The sequence below is a fragment of the Hylobates moloch genome, unplaced genomic scaffold (genome assembly GCF_009828535.3).
Source record: "Hylobates moloch isolate HMO894 unplaced genomic scaffold, HMol_V3 SCAFFOLD_17, whole genome shotgun sequence".
Lineage (NCBI taxonomy): Eukaryota > Metazoa > Chordata > Mammalia > Primates > Hylobatidae > Hylobates > Hylobates moloch.
The window spans coordinates 81185386-81202675 of NW_026652292.1; the positions used below are offsets into that span (position 1 = coordinate 81185386).

Below are 17290 nucleotides of genomic sequence, written 5' to 3' on the forward strand. Positions count from 1 at the left end.
GCCACACACACATACATGTCGCAAAGGATATAGACACAACAGTTGTAGAACAGTCAGCTTTTGTTTAAATTGGCCCCTGTATTTTCCATTTTTATCACTCTCCATTTCTTTCCTGAATCCCTGATCTTCCTCTGGGGCCATTTTCTTCTGCCTGGAAACTATCATTTAGAATTCCTTGGACAGTGGGTCTTCTATTGCGGAAATCTTTCCATTTCAATCAGGAAGTGTTTTTATTTTGCCTTCCCTCTTCACGGATTTTGGTGGGTATCGAATCAAAGGCGGCAGTTGCTTTCTTTCAGGAGATTGAAGCTTCATCATCCTTTTTTTTTTTTTTTTTTTGAGACGGAGTCGCGCTCTGTCACCCAGGCTGGAGTGCAGTGGCACAATATCAGCTCACTGCAAACTCCACCTCCCGGGTTCACGCCATTCTCCCGCCTCACCCTCCCGAGTAGCTGGACTACAGGCGCCCACCACCACGCCCGGCTAATTTTTTTGTATTTTTAGTAGAGACAGGGTTTCACCATGTTAGCCAGGATGATCTCGATCTCCTGACCTTGTGATCCGCCGGCCTCAGCCTCCCAAAGTGCTGGGATTACGGGCGTGAGCCACCGCGCCCGGCCTGTCTTCCACTTTTCATTCTTGCTGTTGAGACATTAACTGTCAATTTCATGGCTGCTGCTTTGAAACTAATGTGCCTTTTTTTTCATCTGGCTGCTTTTAAGATTTTCTCTGTCTTTGGTTTTCTGTAGTTTTGCAGTGATATGTCTGGGGGTGTAAGGAGAGACAAGTCTGCTTGTTGGCCAGATGGCCCTCGAGGTCCCCTTTGGTAACCTAGCAACAGGCTGGCTCAGTAGGAAAGCTCAAAGCCTTAGGATACCAGTTCCAGAAGTTCTGGAACACAGAGCCCCCTTGGTGAAAGATTTCTAAGGTCAGGATGTTCTTTTCGCCAGCAAAGACACTCCCCACAGCCTGAAATCTCCCGTTGCTACGTGATTGGCTAGGTGCTCCCGGTTCCCTTCCAATTTCCCTACAAATACCCAGAATGACAAGAAGCCAGATCCCTCTCCTAGTGAACTCCCTAAGGTGTGACCAGCTGTCCCTGGCCCTGGGATGATGAGAACTTGGGAGAGAAGTGCCTCCTTCTGACAACCCTCTGCCTCTGAATGTCCCCATTAAATGCATCTTATGCCTGTCCTGTGTATTGTTGATGGTGTTTGTCATTATCTGGACTTGCTTTCACAGTATGGATTTCTTTTTTTCTCCTTGGAATTCACTGGGCTTTGAATTTGTGAACTGATGGCTTTCATCGGTTTTGAAGCCTCTCAGTCACTGTCCTTGAAACACAGCTGCTGTTCTTCTCTCTCTCCCTGGTACTCCAAATAAATGTATGTTAGATCCTCTCACCATATCGTTTCTTCTGCATTTTCCATTCCTTTGCCTCTCAATGCTTTATTCTGGGTAGTGTCATCTGACTTACTTCCTAGTTCTCTGGCTGTTTCTATTCTGCTGTGAAACCCTTGCTTTACCATTAAGTTCTGGAATTCTGCAGTTTTCAGGACCGTAATGTATACTGACTCTAAAGTATGCTGTTGTCACATTTTATAGTTTCTGATTTCCTGCCAACACTTTCAAGTTTTGCAAATTTCCTCTTTGAACATGGGAAGCATAGTTGTTTAAGTGTCTGTATCTCATATCTGCATTATCTAGACACTAGATAGATTCTAGGCCTCTGAGGGTGTGTTTCTCATGCCTGAAGTTTTTACTAATCCTCATCCATCGGGCCTCATATCACGTTCCTGGTAATTTATGTTTGTGTACTGGACATTGTATTTGAAATTTATTACAGAGTAATTTGAAGCTTAAGGTGTTATCTTCTTCCAGAGAGGATTTTTGTTTGCAATGCCAGGCTCCTGGGGACACTAGAAGTCCTAAGCCATCTTAATCCGAGCTCCAGTTTTGAGGAACTGGATGTGGTTGATATGAAGGGATTGGTATGGTCCCAGAGGACCATCCATATTTCAGAGCTGGTTTACTTCCAAGTCATCCTTCTTCTTGGGTGGGGTGGACCCCAAAGTGGAAGGTGAATTGCCTGGGACCCCAAACTTGGCATGCGCTAGATTTCATTTTTAGTCCCCTATGCTCAAGAGGCTTAGCTCAGACGGGGCACGGTGGCTCATGCCTATAATCCCAGCACTTTGGGAGGCCGAGGTGGACAGATCATGACGTCAAGAGACCGAGACCATCCTGGCCAACATGGTGAAACCCCATCTCTACTAAAAATACAAAAACTAGCCGGGTGTAGTGGCGGGAGCCTGTAATCCCAGCTACTCAGGAGGCTGAGGCAGGAGAATCGCTTGAACCAGGGAGGCGGAGGTTGCAGTGAGCCAAGATCGCACCACTGCACTCCAGCCTGGCAACAGAGTGAGACGCCACCTCAAAAAAAAAGGAGGCTTAGCTCAGCCTTCCAGGTATCTTGTCCAGATCAGCAAATACCCGCAAAGCAGAAGCAACCTTTTGCCCCTCTCTCTGTGTTCCCACCCTCTTCTGGCTTTCAGCCTCGAAAGCTGCTTACTCTGTTAATGTTTATGTTTGTCTGGATTTATTCATTATGTTCATTAGGATGATAGAATGGATTCTATAGTCCCTCATCAATGTACATGGAAGTTCTTCCTAAAAATAAAGATGGTCCCAAACTTAGGCTGGTTCAACTAAAATTTTTTGACTTGATGATGGTGCAAAAGCCATACACATTCAATGGAAACCATACTTCAAATTTTCAACTTTGATCTTTTCCCAGGCTACTGATGTGCTGTACAATACTGTCTTGTGAGGCTGGGGAGCTCCCAGGCAGCCACGCAGTCACAAGGGCAAACAACAGATGCTCTGCAGTAGACTGTGCTGCTGTGTGATTTTGCCAGTTGTAGGCTGACGTCAGTGTCTGAGCATAGCTAAGGTAGGCTAGGCTCAGCTATGATGTTTGGTAGGTTAGGTGTATTAAATGCATTTTTTACTTATATTTTCTACTTACTATGGATTTATCTAGAGGTAACCCCATAGTAAGTCAATAAGCATCAGTATTAAAGATAATGTTGAAAGTAGTTGGGCTGGCATGGTGGCTCACGCCTGTAATCCCAGCACTTTGGGAGGCCGAGGCAGGCGGATCACCTGAGGTTGGGAGTTCAAGACCAGCCTGACCAACATGGTGAAACCCCATCTCTACTAAAATACAAAAAAATTAGCCGGGCATGGTGGCACGCGCCTGTAGTCCCAGCTACTCGGGAGGCTGAGGCAGGATAATCGCTTGAACCCGGGAGGCTGGGGGTGCAGTGAGCCGAGATCGCGCCACTGCACTTCAGCCTGGGCGACAGAGCGAGACTCTGTCTCAAAAAAAAAAAAAAAAAAAAAGAAAGAAAGTAGTTAACCTCTTTTTCCTAATTTTAACATTATTCCCTTCAGCGTGTGCCCTTATTGGGTAAAATGATGCCTTCTGGGCTGATAAATATATTTTATCATGCTAAAGAAGGAGTAACTAATTTATTTTATTGACCACATAAAAAGTGGGTGTTGAATTTGGTCAAATGCCTTTACAGCATCTATGAAAATGATCTATTTTTTCTTTGGGTATATTCACATGATCTATTATATTGTGTTACTGAATTTCCTTGTATTGAACCATCCATGCATTATTGAAATAAACCCCACTATGTTATGATGTGACATTTTTGATGTGTTGTTGAGTTCTGTCTGGTAATATTTTATTAAGGGTTGTGTATTAATATTCATAAAAGAGATTGGTATGAAGTTTTGTATAAGGTCTTTATAAGATTTTGGTATCAATTTATACTTGCTTTATAAAAAGAGTTGGGAAGTTTTGTTTTTCTAGAGTCTGGAATATTTTAAGCCCATTCAAAGTTTTATTTGCTCTTTAAGGTGTGCTAACATTCCCATGTCAGATTGTTTGAGCCTGGTGTTTTTTTGAAGGGTAGCACTTTGACAACTTTACTTCTTCTCTTGAAAATAGCCTATTTAGCTTCTATTTTACTTGTGGTTAGTTTTGATAAATTATGTTTTCCTAGAAATGCATTTCATCCAAGTTTTATGTTTATGCTCATAAATTTCTGCAAAGTGTTCAGATTTTTCTCCCCTTGAAATTAATTTTTGTGTATTTTAATTCTCTTAATTAGGTTTGATTTTTATTTATTTGGTTAGTTAGTTGATTCTTTTAAGAACAATGTCTTTTGGCCGGGCACAGTGGCTCACACCTGTAATCCCAGCACTTTGGGAGGCTGAGGCAGGCGGATCACAAGGTCAGGAGTTTGAGGCCAGCCTGGTTAATATGGTGAAACCCCATCTCTGCTAAAAATACAAAAATTAGCCAGACGTGGTAGCGCACACCTGTCATCCTGGCTACTCAGGAGGCTGAGGCAGGAGAATCGCTTGAACCTGAGAGGCAGAGCTTGTAGTGAGCTGAGACTGTACCACTGCACTCCAGCCTGGGCAACAGAGTGAGGCTCCATCTCGAAAAAAAAAAAAAAAATCTTTATTATTTGTGTTACAGCTTTCCTGTGTTATAGCCAGCACTTTCTCCTTCTAATTCTGGCTTGATCTTTCTGGTGATTCACTCCTATCCAGGAGCCACCAAGAGTCACCTCATTAGAACAAAAGATGCTCACCCAGGAAATTCTTAGGATTTTAGGAGCTCTGTGGCAGGAACTGGGTGCAGACCAATATATATTTCTTATTATTTCATACCACCCACAACCTTCACCACCATCCCCTCCACAAAATCATCTTTTATTGGCCAGCATGGGGGCTCATGTCTATAATCCCAGTGCTTGAGGAGGCTGAGGTGGGAAGATCGCTTGAGGCCAGAAGTTCATGTCCAGCCTTGAGGGCAACACAGCAAAGGCTGGCATGTCTCTAATTCTTTCTTGCAGTGGACTCTCCCTTCACCTCCAAGCCGGAGCATGGCCTCACCCCTCCCAGGTGACTCTCTCCCCAGAAATGGTGCTGTCTCAAGAAGCCCCCTCTCACTAAGCATCTGCCAGGCCATTGCAGCTCCCAGGAGTCCTTGTCCTGCCCCACCAGCTCTGTCTCATCTAGATGGGGCCCTCTGTCCAGTGGTACTGAACAGAATGTTCTGCATGCCTGGCCAGCACAGAGACCTCCTTGCACCCCTGCTCCAAGGCTGGCTCTGCCACTGATAGATAGACTGACATTTGCACTGTTCTGAGCCCCTGGGGGTGCAGTATGCAGAGCTAGGCCATCTCTGTCATCCTACAAGAATTAGGCAGCCCTGAGCAAGGGTTTTAACATGCAAGGTGTACTCCGCTAGTCTTAAGATATCTTGAGCCACTGTCTTGCTGTTCCCAACTCCCAAGCCATGCTGACTTTCCTTCCCTCGGGACAGAAACACCTCTGCTGATCCCTGATCCATATCCCTCCCCCTGAAAGAAATATAACACATAAAAGAGAGCCCTCTCCACTGAGCACCTCCCTTCCTTTGTAGCACTTACTTCAACTGACCCTTACAGGGATTGTGTAACTAGACTATGAATATCATGAAGAATACTCCTTGTCTCCGATCCCCTACTAAAGGCTCCAACCCCAGGGAGTACCCCTCCCCTGGCCTGGGGAGGAGAATCAAGAAGATCTCTTTAGTAAAAGGTCTGGTTGGACTGGGACATAGGTCATTCCTGAGCAAGAACTCTAAAGCCCACTTGTGTCCTTACTAGAAGATGAAGCTTAGAAATGTTCTTTCTTATTTAAAACCATGGCTTGCAATGCTGCTTGGCCCTCAAGTCAAGCAGAAGCACAGCCCACATACCAGACAACACAGGATTTCCTCACGGTTCATCTTCCAAGTGAGAAGTGAAAGGAACGTCGTGGGAAACCGCAAGAGTCTGTTCTAATGATAAAGCAGAGGTCCAGAGAACCGCGCTTACCCTCAGCAGTGCACAGTGGTGATGAACAACACGCCAAGCAGAAGAGAAAGGGCCAGGACCTTGGACGGGGGCTGAATTCAGAATCAGCGCATAGGAGAAGTGAAGTTTGAGACTTCGGAGAATGAGCCGAAGGGAGACCTTTCTCACTATCAAGGCAGTGAAGCACAGCCCGCAGAGGGGAGGTGTTTGACCTGGGAGCGCTCATCACATGCTGTGCCTAGAATCGAAGTCCAGGCTCACACCAGACCTCCAAGGCCAGGTAAGTACTCCAGGGGAAGGGAGGGCGCAGAGGATGAGAACAGGGAAAACCATGAGGTTTTGGAGAGGGAACTTTGAATTAGCAACTTATTTATTTTTTTTTTTTTTTGAGATGGAGTCTCGCTCTGTCACCCAGGCTGGAGTGCGGTGGTGCGATCTCGGCTCACTGCAAGCTCCGCCTCCCGGGTTCACGCCATTCTCCTGCCTCAGCCTCTCCGAGTAGCTGGGACTACAGGCGCCCGCCACCGCGCCCGGCTAATTTTTTGTATTTTTAGTAGAGACGGGGTTTCACCGTGGTCTCGATCTCCTGACCTCGTGATCCGCCCGCCTCGGCCTCCCAAAGTGCTGGGATTACAAGCGTGAGCCACCGCGCCCGGCCAGCTGAATTAGCAACTTATAAAAGTGTAGACTAGGCCGGGCATGCTGGCTCATGCCTGTAATCCCAGCATTTCAGGAGGCCGAGGTGGGAGGACCATTTGAGCTCAGGGGTTTTAGACCAGTCTGGACACATAGTGAGACCCTATTCCTACAAAAAATAAAACATTAGCCATGTGTGGTGGCACGCACTTGTGGTCCCAGCTACTTGAGAGGCTGAGGTATGTGAAAGGAACATACCTTGAGCCCCCAGATCACTGAAGCTAAAGGGGAAATTCAAGCTGGGAACTGCTCAGGGCAAATCTGCCTCCCATTCCATTCAAAGTCATTCTTCTGCTCACTGAGATAGATGCATATTCTCTCTCTCTCTCTTTTTTTTTTTTGAGACAGAGTCTTGCTCTGTCACCCAGGCTGGAGTGTGCAGTGGTGTGATCTTGGCTCACTGCAAGCTCCACCTCCCCAGTTCACGCCATTCTCCTGCCTCAGCCTCCCGAGTAGCTGGGACTACAGGTGCTCACCACCACGCCCAGCTAATTTTTTGTATTTTTTAGTAGAGATGGGGTTTCACCGTGTCAGCCAGGATGGTCTCAATCTCCTGACGTTGTGACCTGCCCGCCTCGGCCTCCCAAAGTGCTGGGATTACAGGCATGAGCCACTGTGCCTGGCCGTTTTTTTTTTTTTTTTTTTCTGAGATGGAGTTTCACTCTTGTTGCCCAGGCTGGAGTGCAATGGCACCATCTCAGCTCACTGCAACCTCTTCCTTCCGGGTTCAAGCTATTCTCCTGCCTCAGCCTCCTGAGTAGCTGGGATTACAGGCGCCCGCCACCACGCCCAGCTAATTTTTTGTATTTTTAGTAGAGACAGGGTTTCACCATGTTGGCCAGGCTGCTCTCAAACTCCTGACCTCAGGTGATCCACCCACCTCAGCCTGCCAAAGTGCTGGGATTACAGGCATGAGCCACCGTGCCCAGTCCATAGATGCATATTCTGATTGCCTCCTTTGGAAAGGCTTATCGGAGATTCAAAAGAATGCAACCATTTGTCTAACTGTGACCCGGAAGCCCCCTCCCTGTTTCAAGTTGTCCCCGCCTTTCTGGATGAAACCAATGTACTTCTTACGTATATGAATTGATGTCTCATGTCTCCCTAAAATGTATAAAACCAAGCTGTGCCCTGACCATCTTGGGAACATGTCATCAGGATTTCCTGAGGCTGTGTCACTGAAGCAGCATAATACCCAAGGTTCTGGAGTAATACCCAAGGTTCATTGCCTCATGCCAAGGAAATCAAGAACACAGATACACACGGAGTGAGGTTAAGAGTGGAGCTTTAATAGGTGAAAGAAAGAGAAAAATGAATAGCTGTCTCCTACAGAGACAGAGGGGTGCCCCAGTGGGTCTTCCAGCCTGCGGTGGAATGGACAGGGTTTTATAGACAGGCTTGAGGAGGCAGTGTCTAATTTACATAGGGCCCAAAGATTGGTTGGACCAGGCATAATGTTTACATAGCATGCAAAGAAGCTGGCCACCCTACCCTCATCTTTTATTATGCAAATTGGTCTCTACTTGGCAGACACTATGTTGCCTGCTCCTTACTGTGCACATGGTTGACAAGGAAAGGGAAGATGGAGCTGCCATGTTGGACCTGCCTGGCCCCAGGTAGCCTTTTCTTATTGGCACAGCTGCCAGCATTCACCTTTGCAAGCTTCCAGCTTGCTTGTGTATGTCTGCAGCTTGATTTTACAGGCTTCTCTTTGTTAGAAAAGAAAATGCTTGGGGACTGCTTTTCATTAAAAGAAAACCTTACCAAGGACTTTCTTACCCTCAGTATCTGCCTAAATAATTTCTTTTTAACTCGTATATCATCACGGGTATGCACCCTCAACCTTGGCAAAATAAACTTTCTAAATTAACTGAGACCTTTCTCAAATTTTGGGGGTTCACAGGTGGGAAGATCACTTGAGCCCAGGAGTATGAGGAGCTATAATCATACCACCACACTCCAGCCTGGGCAACAAAACGAGACCCTGTTTCTAAAGAGTCTTTAAAATTTTTAAATGTAGTAGACTCATGATTCAGTAAAAACCTAAGAAAAGTGTGAGGAAAGATTGAAGAGACACCAACCGAGATTAGTAAGGAAATGTATAAATGAGGACTTCTTAAAATTGCTATGACCTCATATCACTTTTCTGAACAGTAAGTTGGCAATGTCTTTCAAAAGATGTAACTGTGCCAACCATTTCATCACACTTAGCATGTACGCACAGGACATTACTGTAGGGAAGTATTAAATAACCATCGAAAGACCCAGGAACACAGCTACTCAGGAGACCGACGCAGGAGAATCACTTGAACCCAGGAGGCAGAGGTTGCAGTGAGCCGAGATCATGCCACTAAACTCCAGCCTGGGTGACGGAATGAATGAGACTCTGTCTTAAAAAAAAAAAAAAAAAAGACACAGGGACAAAGATGTTAAAGCAACATTAATATCAAGAAGATGAGGCCGGGTGCAGTGGCTCAGGCCTGTAATCCCAGCATTTTGAGAGGCCGAGGCGGGTGGACCACCTGAGGTCAGGAGTTTGAGACCAGCCTGACCAACATGGTGAAACCTCATCTCTACTAAAAATACAAAAATTAGCTGGGTGTGGTGGTGCATGCACCTGTAATCCCAGCTACTCAGGAGGCTGAGGCAGGAGAATTGCTTGAACCCGGGAGGTGGAGGTTGCCGTGGGCCAAGATCAGGCCACTGCACTCCAGCCTGGGTGATGGAGCGAGACTCTGTCTCAAAAAAAAAAAAGAAGAAATAACCTCAATGTCCAAAAATAGAAAATTGGTAGAAACATTAATACTTCCAAATATTGGAATACTGAAAAGCCATTTAAAATGACTTATTTATGAGGAAGTGGAGAAATTGGAACCTTGGTGCACCATTGGTATGTTAAAAACTTCCGACAAATTGAATTGAATAGTTTAGCTGATTAAGGAAAAAAAAAAAGATTCACAAATGGTGCAGGTCCCAGAATCACAGCAGATTCAGGGAGACTCCAGGGATGCTGTGTGGTCAGAGCAAATTTATGGACAGAAAAGGAAAAGTGGCCACGGAAAGCAGAAGTGAGGTACATTAACAGCCAGATGAATTCGCCTTCTCCAACACAGTTTGAATAGTTTGCTGCCTGTGAGTGGTTGAAGTCTGGCTGCAGGAGCTGGCTGAGACACAGCTGTTGTTACAGAAGCCTACTGCTAAGTTATGTTTTCAGTCTGCCTACCTACTATGCTAGGTTACGATTCATCTGCAAGGACACAAGTATGGCAGTACAGAAGCTTTCTCAGGCCAGATTTCAGTTTGATTTAACAAGTGGAAATGTAAAATGAGCTGGGTGTGGTAGCTCATGCTTATAATCCCAACACTCTGGGAGGCCAACGCGGGTGTATTGCTTAAGCCCAGGAGTTCAAGACCAGCCTGGTGATCTGCCCACCTTGGCCTCCCAAAGTGCTGGGATTACAGGCGTGAGCCACCGCGCCCAGCCTAGTATAACTATTCTTATTCTCTATATATATTTTTTATTATACTGGAACAGCCTGTGCCCTCGGTGTCTTGCCTTGGCACCTGGGTGGCTTGCTGCCCACACTCACCTAAGTGAGAACCTGGACAAAAAGGGGGAATTTATTAAAATAAAATTATGGGAGGCCATTGTTTTGGACTGAGTTCATGCACTAGGTCCCAACAGACTAAGCCAAACAAAAATGGAGTCACTCATGCTAAATGTGACATAATCAAACTAAGACTTTAAGGAAACACATAGATCCTAACACATTCCCCTATAAACAGGACGTTCCAGCATAATGAGGTGCCCTCAGTCCTTGTTCCTACCTTTGCAAAACTCACTGTTCTACTGTTTCTCAGAGGGTTTCAGGACCAAGTAAGTACATTTACGATGGTGATAGTGACATCAATGACTAAAGTTTTGGTCAATCTCTCAAAATTGAGAAAATGACCAAAAAGGGTGGAATTGTTAAAGCAAACTAAATATGGCCTGAGAGGGACTCCGTACTTCTCTATTTGAGTCCTTGTGGATGAACTGCAACCTAACTTATTTGGTAGACAAGATTGAAACCCTGAAACCCTAACTTGGGAGTCTGCACCTGTGGCAGTACCTGAGTCTTGGCCAATCCCAGCAGCCGTACTTCACTCATTCACTGCTGAGAGTTCAAACTGTGTCCATATAAGGCAAATGCCGAGCTGCAACCAACCCAGCTGTTTCTGTACCTCACCTCCAATTTCTGTACGGCACTTCCCTTTTTTTGTCTATAAATTTGTTCTGACCACGAGGCATCCTTGGAGTCTCTCTCAGTCTGCTGTGATTCTGGGGGCTGCCCAATTCATGAATCGTTCCTTGCTCAATTAAACTCATTTAAATTTAATTTGGCTGAAGTTTTTTATTTAACAGAGGTATAAAATATGTATTCTTTAAAATGTTCAAACACTGTTTTGAGTGCATATTGTGCTTTATTTGATAAAAAAAAATTTTATGATGTGATATTTACTTTTACCTTCAGGTACATAATAAAATCCTAAAACCGCTGCCAACTGAACAGACCCCTTCTTGGTCTAGGAGACCTCAGAGAAACCTTAAAAACTGAGTTCCTGGCAGTGACAGGACAGGAGGTCAGACCCGCCTCAGTATGCCCCTTCCTTAATAACCTTTAACTGGAATGCCTTCCTAAAGAATAAACAGAAACCAGCTCTGGAAAAAAAGAAACAGACAACCCATTCTTCTATTGCCTTTAGCCAATCATCTGAGGCCACGGCCAGACAATGCTTCCCTTCCTGGTAAAAGACCACAGACCCTGGAGTGGCTGTGGCTGTCTCCAGAGGAGGTGCAGTGAGGGTTCTTGTGTCCTCTGCTTCACCTTTTGACGTCAGAGGGAGGAAAACTACATCCTCTGATCACGCTAACCCCAACATTTTTTGAATACATGACTCATGAAGAGGCATGAAGCTAATTGCACACCTGCGTGTTGCTCCTCTCACAGATATTCATAACTACTCCTACAGCTTATTCAATATGTATATTTAGCCACCCTGAGGATCTAGGGGGAAAGCACAGTGTCCTTTTCCTGTTCTCTCACTCAAGAATCAACATAGAATACTTTTCCCCACCAACAAGCAAGCAATCAGTTCTGCAGTGGACAGCAGCTGGGTGTCTTCTCATTCAAGTCTGACAGCATCTACCTGTAGACAGCGTCTGACCACACCAATGGAGGATTCGGTTCCCACAAGACTGAACCCCATTTCCAATGCCGACTGCAGGCCCCTGGTTATTTTGCCTGTGATTCTGACTGACCTGCTAAACATTGGGGGTTCCCACAGCCCCCTCCTTGGGTTCAATTAATTTGCTAGATCAGCATACAGAACTCAGAGAAACACATTTCCTGGGTTATTACAAGGCATATTTTACAGGATACAGATGAACAGCCAGATGAGAAGATGCATAGGGAACGTTCTGGAAGGGTCCCAAGCACAGGAGTTTCTGTACCCATAGAATGGAGGTGTGCTGCCCTCTAGGAACCTCCAGGTTACCCAGAAGCTCTCTGAACCCTGTCCTCTTGGGTTTTCATGGAGGCTTCATCACATAGGCATGATTTAATCATTAGCCACTGGTGATCAGCTCAACCATCAGCCCCTCTCCCTTCCCAGAGGTCACGGGTAGGGCTCAGTCCCAACCTTCTAACCCTACCTTCTTCTCTCTGGTGACCAGCCCCCCTCTCCTATCCTGAAGCCCGTCTAGGAGTCACCAGCCACCTCATTAACATACAAAGAAGACATTCATCACTTTGAAGATTCCAAGGATTTGGGGAAATATATGCCAGGAGACTGAATGAAAACCAAATATAATTTCACAATATCATGGATGACTGAAATAAGTAATAAAAGATTAAGCAGGCCAGGCACAGTGGCTCACACCTGTAATCCTTTGGGAGGCTGAGATGGGCAGGTTACTTAAGGCCAGGAGTTTGAGACCAGCCTGGTCAACATGGTGAAACCCCATCTCTACTAAAAAAAAAAAATTAGCCTGTGTGGTGGTGGTGCCTGTAATCCCAGCTACTCGGGAGGCTGAGGCACAAGAATCACTTGAATGCAGGTTGCAGTGAGCTGAGATCACACCACTGCACTGCAGCCTGGGCAACAGAGCAAGACTAAAAAAAGAAACATTAAAAAATTAAGCAGCCAAATGACATGGAAAGAAATAAATTACTATATTAGTTATATAAATATCAAACAAAATGTTGATAGGGATTGCCTTGCACAGCAGCTAATATTAAAGATGAGATTTTGTGTTTTTTCTTTTTTTGAATATATTTTTGTATGGAACGCTTCACAGATTTGTGCGTCATCCTTGTGCAGGGGCTATGCTAATATTCTCTGTATCATTCCAGTTTTAGTATATATGCTGCCACAGCGAGCACTATTCTTAATTTCAAAATTCTCTTCAATACATACATACATGCTTGCTTATAAACAGAAAGAGAAAAATGAGATGTTCAACATGTTAACTGAACGGTCCGTGTACAAATCCTGGCCTAGGTTTGTTATTTCTCTCAGTCAAAGCTTTCACTTGGGCATGGGGAAATTTAACTCAGACTAGCTTAAGCAAAAAAAGAAACAGGCCGGGCACGGTGGCTCACGCTTGTAATCCCAGCACTTTGGGAGGCCGAGGCGGGCGGATCACGAGGTCAGGAGATCGAGACCACGGTGAAACCCCGTCTCTACTAAAAATACAAAAAAATTAGCCGGGCGTGGTGGCGGGCGCCTGTAGTCCCAGCTACTCGGAGAGGCTGAGGCAGGAGAATGGCGTGAACCTGGGAGGCGGAGCTTGCAGTGAGCCGAGATTGTGCCACTGCACTCCAGCCTGGGCGACAGAGCGAGACTCCATCTCAAAAAAAAAAAAAAAAAAAAAAAGAAACAAAGAAATAAAAAGGACTTTATTAGTTCCATAGCCACCAGCCCAGGGTATGAACGATGCCCTCGGGCCCTGGACCCTGCAACCGTGGTCGGTTCCCCGTCTGGTTTCCTCCTCAGCAGGCAAGATGGAGGGAGTGCTACTGGACAGGGGTCCCGATGCAGACCCCAAAAGAGGGTACTCGGATCTCGCTCAAGAAACAATTCGAGGCAAATCCGTAAAGGGAAAGCAAGTTTATCAGGAAAGTAAAGGAATAAAGAATGGCTACTCCATGGGCAGAGCAGCCTAGAGGGCTGCTGGCTGCCCATTTGTATGGTTATTTCTTCATTATATGCTAAACAAGGGGTGGATTATTCATGAGATTTCCAGGAAAGGGGTGGGCAATTCCCAGAACTGAGAATTCCTCCCCTTTTTAGAACATATAGGGTAGCTTTCAGATGTTGCCATGGCATCTGTAAACTGTCATGGCGCTGGTGGGAGTGTCTTTTAGCATGTTAATGCATTATAATTAGCATGTAATGAGCTGTGAGGACAACCAGAGGTCACTCTCATCGCCATCTTGGTTTTGGGGGGTTTCCCAGCTTCTTTATTTACTTCTTTATTTTATTATTTTTTTTGAGACGATGTCTTGCTCTGTTGCCCAGGTCTCAGCTCACTGCAGCCTCTGCCTCCTGGGTTCAAGAGATTCTCCTGCCTCAGCCTCCCGAGTAGCTGGGACCACAGGCATCCATCACTGCACCTGGCTAATTTTTGTATTAGAGACAGGGTTCACTATTTTGGCCAGGGTGGTCTCTAACTCCTGGCCTCAAGTGATCCACCTGCCTCGGCCAATGCTGGGATTACAGGCATGAGCCACCGTGCCTGGCCCCGGCTTCTTTAAAACAGTCTGTTTTATCAGCAAGCTCTTTGGGACCTGTATCTTGTGCCGACCTCCTATCTCATCCTGTAACTAAGAATGCCTAATCTCCTGGCAATGCGGCCCAGCAGGTCTCAGCCTCATTTTACCCCGCCCCCATTCAAGATGGAGCTGCTCTGGTTCAAATGCCTCTGACAGGCAGGTGTCCCTAAACTTCGACACCCGCGCAAGGCAGGCCTTTACAGAGGCCCTGTGGCTGGCAAGGAAGTCAGGGCCTCAGCCCAGCCAGGTCCCCAGCCCCCAGCAGAGTCGTCTACACTGTGATGCTGCTGTGGACTTTGTCTGCACTGATGGAAGAACTCCTGGAAAGACTCAGAGTGGAAACGGGGGTGGGGGTGGAATAATGGTGATTTTTCTTTTCTGCATGTTTTCCTGTATTTTCTACCATGAGCACGTATTATTTTTCCACGATTATTGGCATAGTTACTGAATGGTGACCAAGTAGTCAACACTGTGCTACATGCTTTGCAGACTCTGAAACCTGCTCTCAGCATCCCGGGGGCATCAACTCCTGCCATCTTCATTCTGCAGCTGAGGACAGTGAGGCACAGAGGAGAGGGGTCCAGAGTCCTGCCGCGGTCACCCGCTTCCAAAAAGCCTTACTCTTTCATGAGTTTTGCCTCAATCAGAAGAAAAGCAAAGCTATTTCCATTCCCCCAAAGAATAAAGACCCCAAGTCCCCAAGATAACGTCTCCTTCCCCTTCCCCTGGTACAAAGAAGGCTCCCAACCTCATGGTGACATCCCCGCGGGTGTTTTCCTCCCAGGACCGGCCTCAGTGCCCCTGCTGGAGCCGGCGGTGGGTGCCTGTGGAAGCTGATTTTCCCGACACCCCGATGCAAGTGAAATGTCTGCCTGGAAGCGGGGCCGCCCCTGCTGCTCGTGTGAAAGCGGCCCAGGGAGCGCTGTGTCCCTCAGGCACTGTGGTTCCTCTCCTGCACGCAGCTGTCCGATGTGTCGCTGTTTGGTTTAAAGTCACCGAGGCCTATGCCGTGGGTTCTCACGCAGCAGGCAGCACAAAGATCCCGGCTGCAGGCTCCAGGCAGCCATGACAGCGGTGGAGAAAGGATGGGGCGAAGGTGAAGGCACCTGGCTGGTGTCCCCGTCAGCTCCTCCCTGAACCAGCCCTCACCATGTCGAATGCTGCCCTGCTCTGCAGAAGCCCCAGCCAGCGCCCAGCCGGCCCACCCCCCTACGCACAGTTCAGGAGAAAGGCCCACGTTCCGCACCTTCACCAAGTATCTGGGCGCAGCTTCAAGGCCGTCACCACCGCCGGCTCAGCAGGGCCCTCAGCAGAGCCAGCTCTGGGGCCTCAGCCTTCCCTGTCCCTCCTGCTCGCTCCCCGCCCAGCTCCAACGCCACCCCCTGGAAAAACTTTACGCCCTCGCACAGGCACGGGTGCCTCCGCGGGGGTTCAGTGCTGGTCCACACACTTCCGCTACGCCCTGGCGTGGGGGTTCGCCAAGCGCACAAAGCCACGTCTCCCCGCAGGTTAGCACTCCAGCTGAAGAGAGTCACCACGCACTGCCGTGAGTTACCAACTTGTGCAGTATCAGCACTCTTAACCTCCACGGGAAGCTCCCAGATTCCTAAGCGCCACTAAAGCCCAGGAGGGCGGGCTCCTTATCCCCGACACAGCACTAGCCTCTGGGAGGCCCTGACGTGGACTCCCACGGTGGAGGCTGTCACCGCATGCCAGGCGCACCTGCTGGAGCCCTGGCCGCCAGGCCCTGACTGCAGGGTCATGGGGAGCAGCCCCTTTCAAGGGCAGATATGCTTGGAGAAAATAACAACCGGCCACAAACACACAAACCTCAGGAATCTCGGTGAGGGGCACAAGGCAACGGGACAGCCATCGGGAAATGCAGGAATGCCAACAGGCTCGGACTGTCTGTCACCCAGGCCTTGGGGAAAGGGAGGCCCGGCCGCCCCCTCTCTTCCTGGACCACCACATCCCTGGCCGAGTGTTGAGACCAAGTCTGGGGGTGGCGCGGGGCACTGCAGTGCTGGGTCATCCATTCCCAAGCCCCGGCTGGCCTCTCCCTGGGTACAGGGAAAGCTCGCACCCCAGCACGCAAGGCGCCCACACCTGGGCACCCCAGCACGCAAGGCGCCCACACCTGGGCACCCCAGCACACAAGGCGCCCACACCTGGGTGTGTCTGGGGCCTCAGGGGTACTCTTGGGGCTTTTTCTTCAATCCAGCTTTAGTGAAAAGACAACTCAGGTATTAGTGCAGAAAGATCTGTACACTCCCAAGGCATGTTTTATTTAGATGTATTTCTTACAATTCCAGGTGGGACTAGAAGCTAACACATGCTCCTTCCTGGCGCCAGGGTCTGCTGTGTGGTCTGCACCGGGATGCTCAGCATTGCTTGGGTTCCACTTCCTTCTCACTGGGGACCATGGTCAGGCAGCCCTACAACACACAGCGGCGGCCTCAGGCACACGGCTGATGCGAAGGTTTCACTTTCTGTAAGTGTAGACAACCATTTACAAACCTTGCGGGGGGCGGGGGTTGCTAATTTGTTTTTTTTTTTTTTTTGAGACGTAGTCTCACTCTTTCGCCCAGGCTAGAGTGCAATGGCAGGATCTCAGATCACTACAACCTCCGCCTTCCAGGTTCAAGCAATTCTCCTTCCTCAGCCTCTCAAGTAGCTAGGACTGCAGGCACACCCCACCACGCCCTGCTAATTTTTTTTTTTTTTTTTTTTTGAGACGGAGTCTCGCTCTGTCACCCAGGCTGGAGTGCAGTGGTGCGATCTCGGCTCACTGCAAGCTCCGCCTCCCGGGTTCACGCCATTCTCCTGCCTCAGCCTCCGGAGCAGCTGGGACTA

At 47.7% G+C, this 17290-nt stretch overlaps 1 protein-coding gene and 1 non-coding gene across 12 annotated transcripts in view; both read right to left on the reverse strand.

Annotated features, from left to right (window-relative positions):
- Window positions 1-6934: 6934 nt before the first annotated feature.
- GRK4 (G protein-coupled receptor kinase 4) overlaps window positions 6935-17290 on the reverse strand; it is an 84928-nt gene continuing 74572 nt past the window's right edge. For 10 of the 11 annotated variants that reach the window (XM_058430303.1, XM_058430297.1, XM_058430299.1 and 7 more), the window contains one exon: window positions 13758-16872. In XM_058430303.1, the coding sequence (XP_058286286.1) occupies window positions 16819-16872 (54 nt within the window). In that variant the 3' untranslated portion in view covers window positions 13758-16818. Of the gene's footprint in view, window positions 9011-13757; window positions 16873-17290 lie in introns of those variants that run through there. The other variant, XM_058430300.1, reaches the window with a different exon arrangement.
- On the reverse strand, window positions 12939-13045 carry LOC116457197 (U6 spliceosomal RNA). The gene has a single exon (XR_004244958.1). It is a non-coding gene; the product is annotated as a U6 spliceosomal RNA (small nuclear RNA).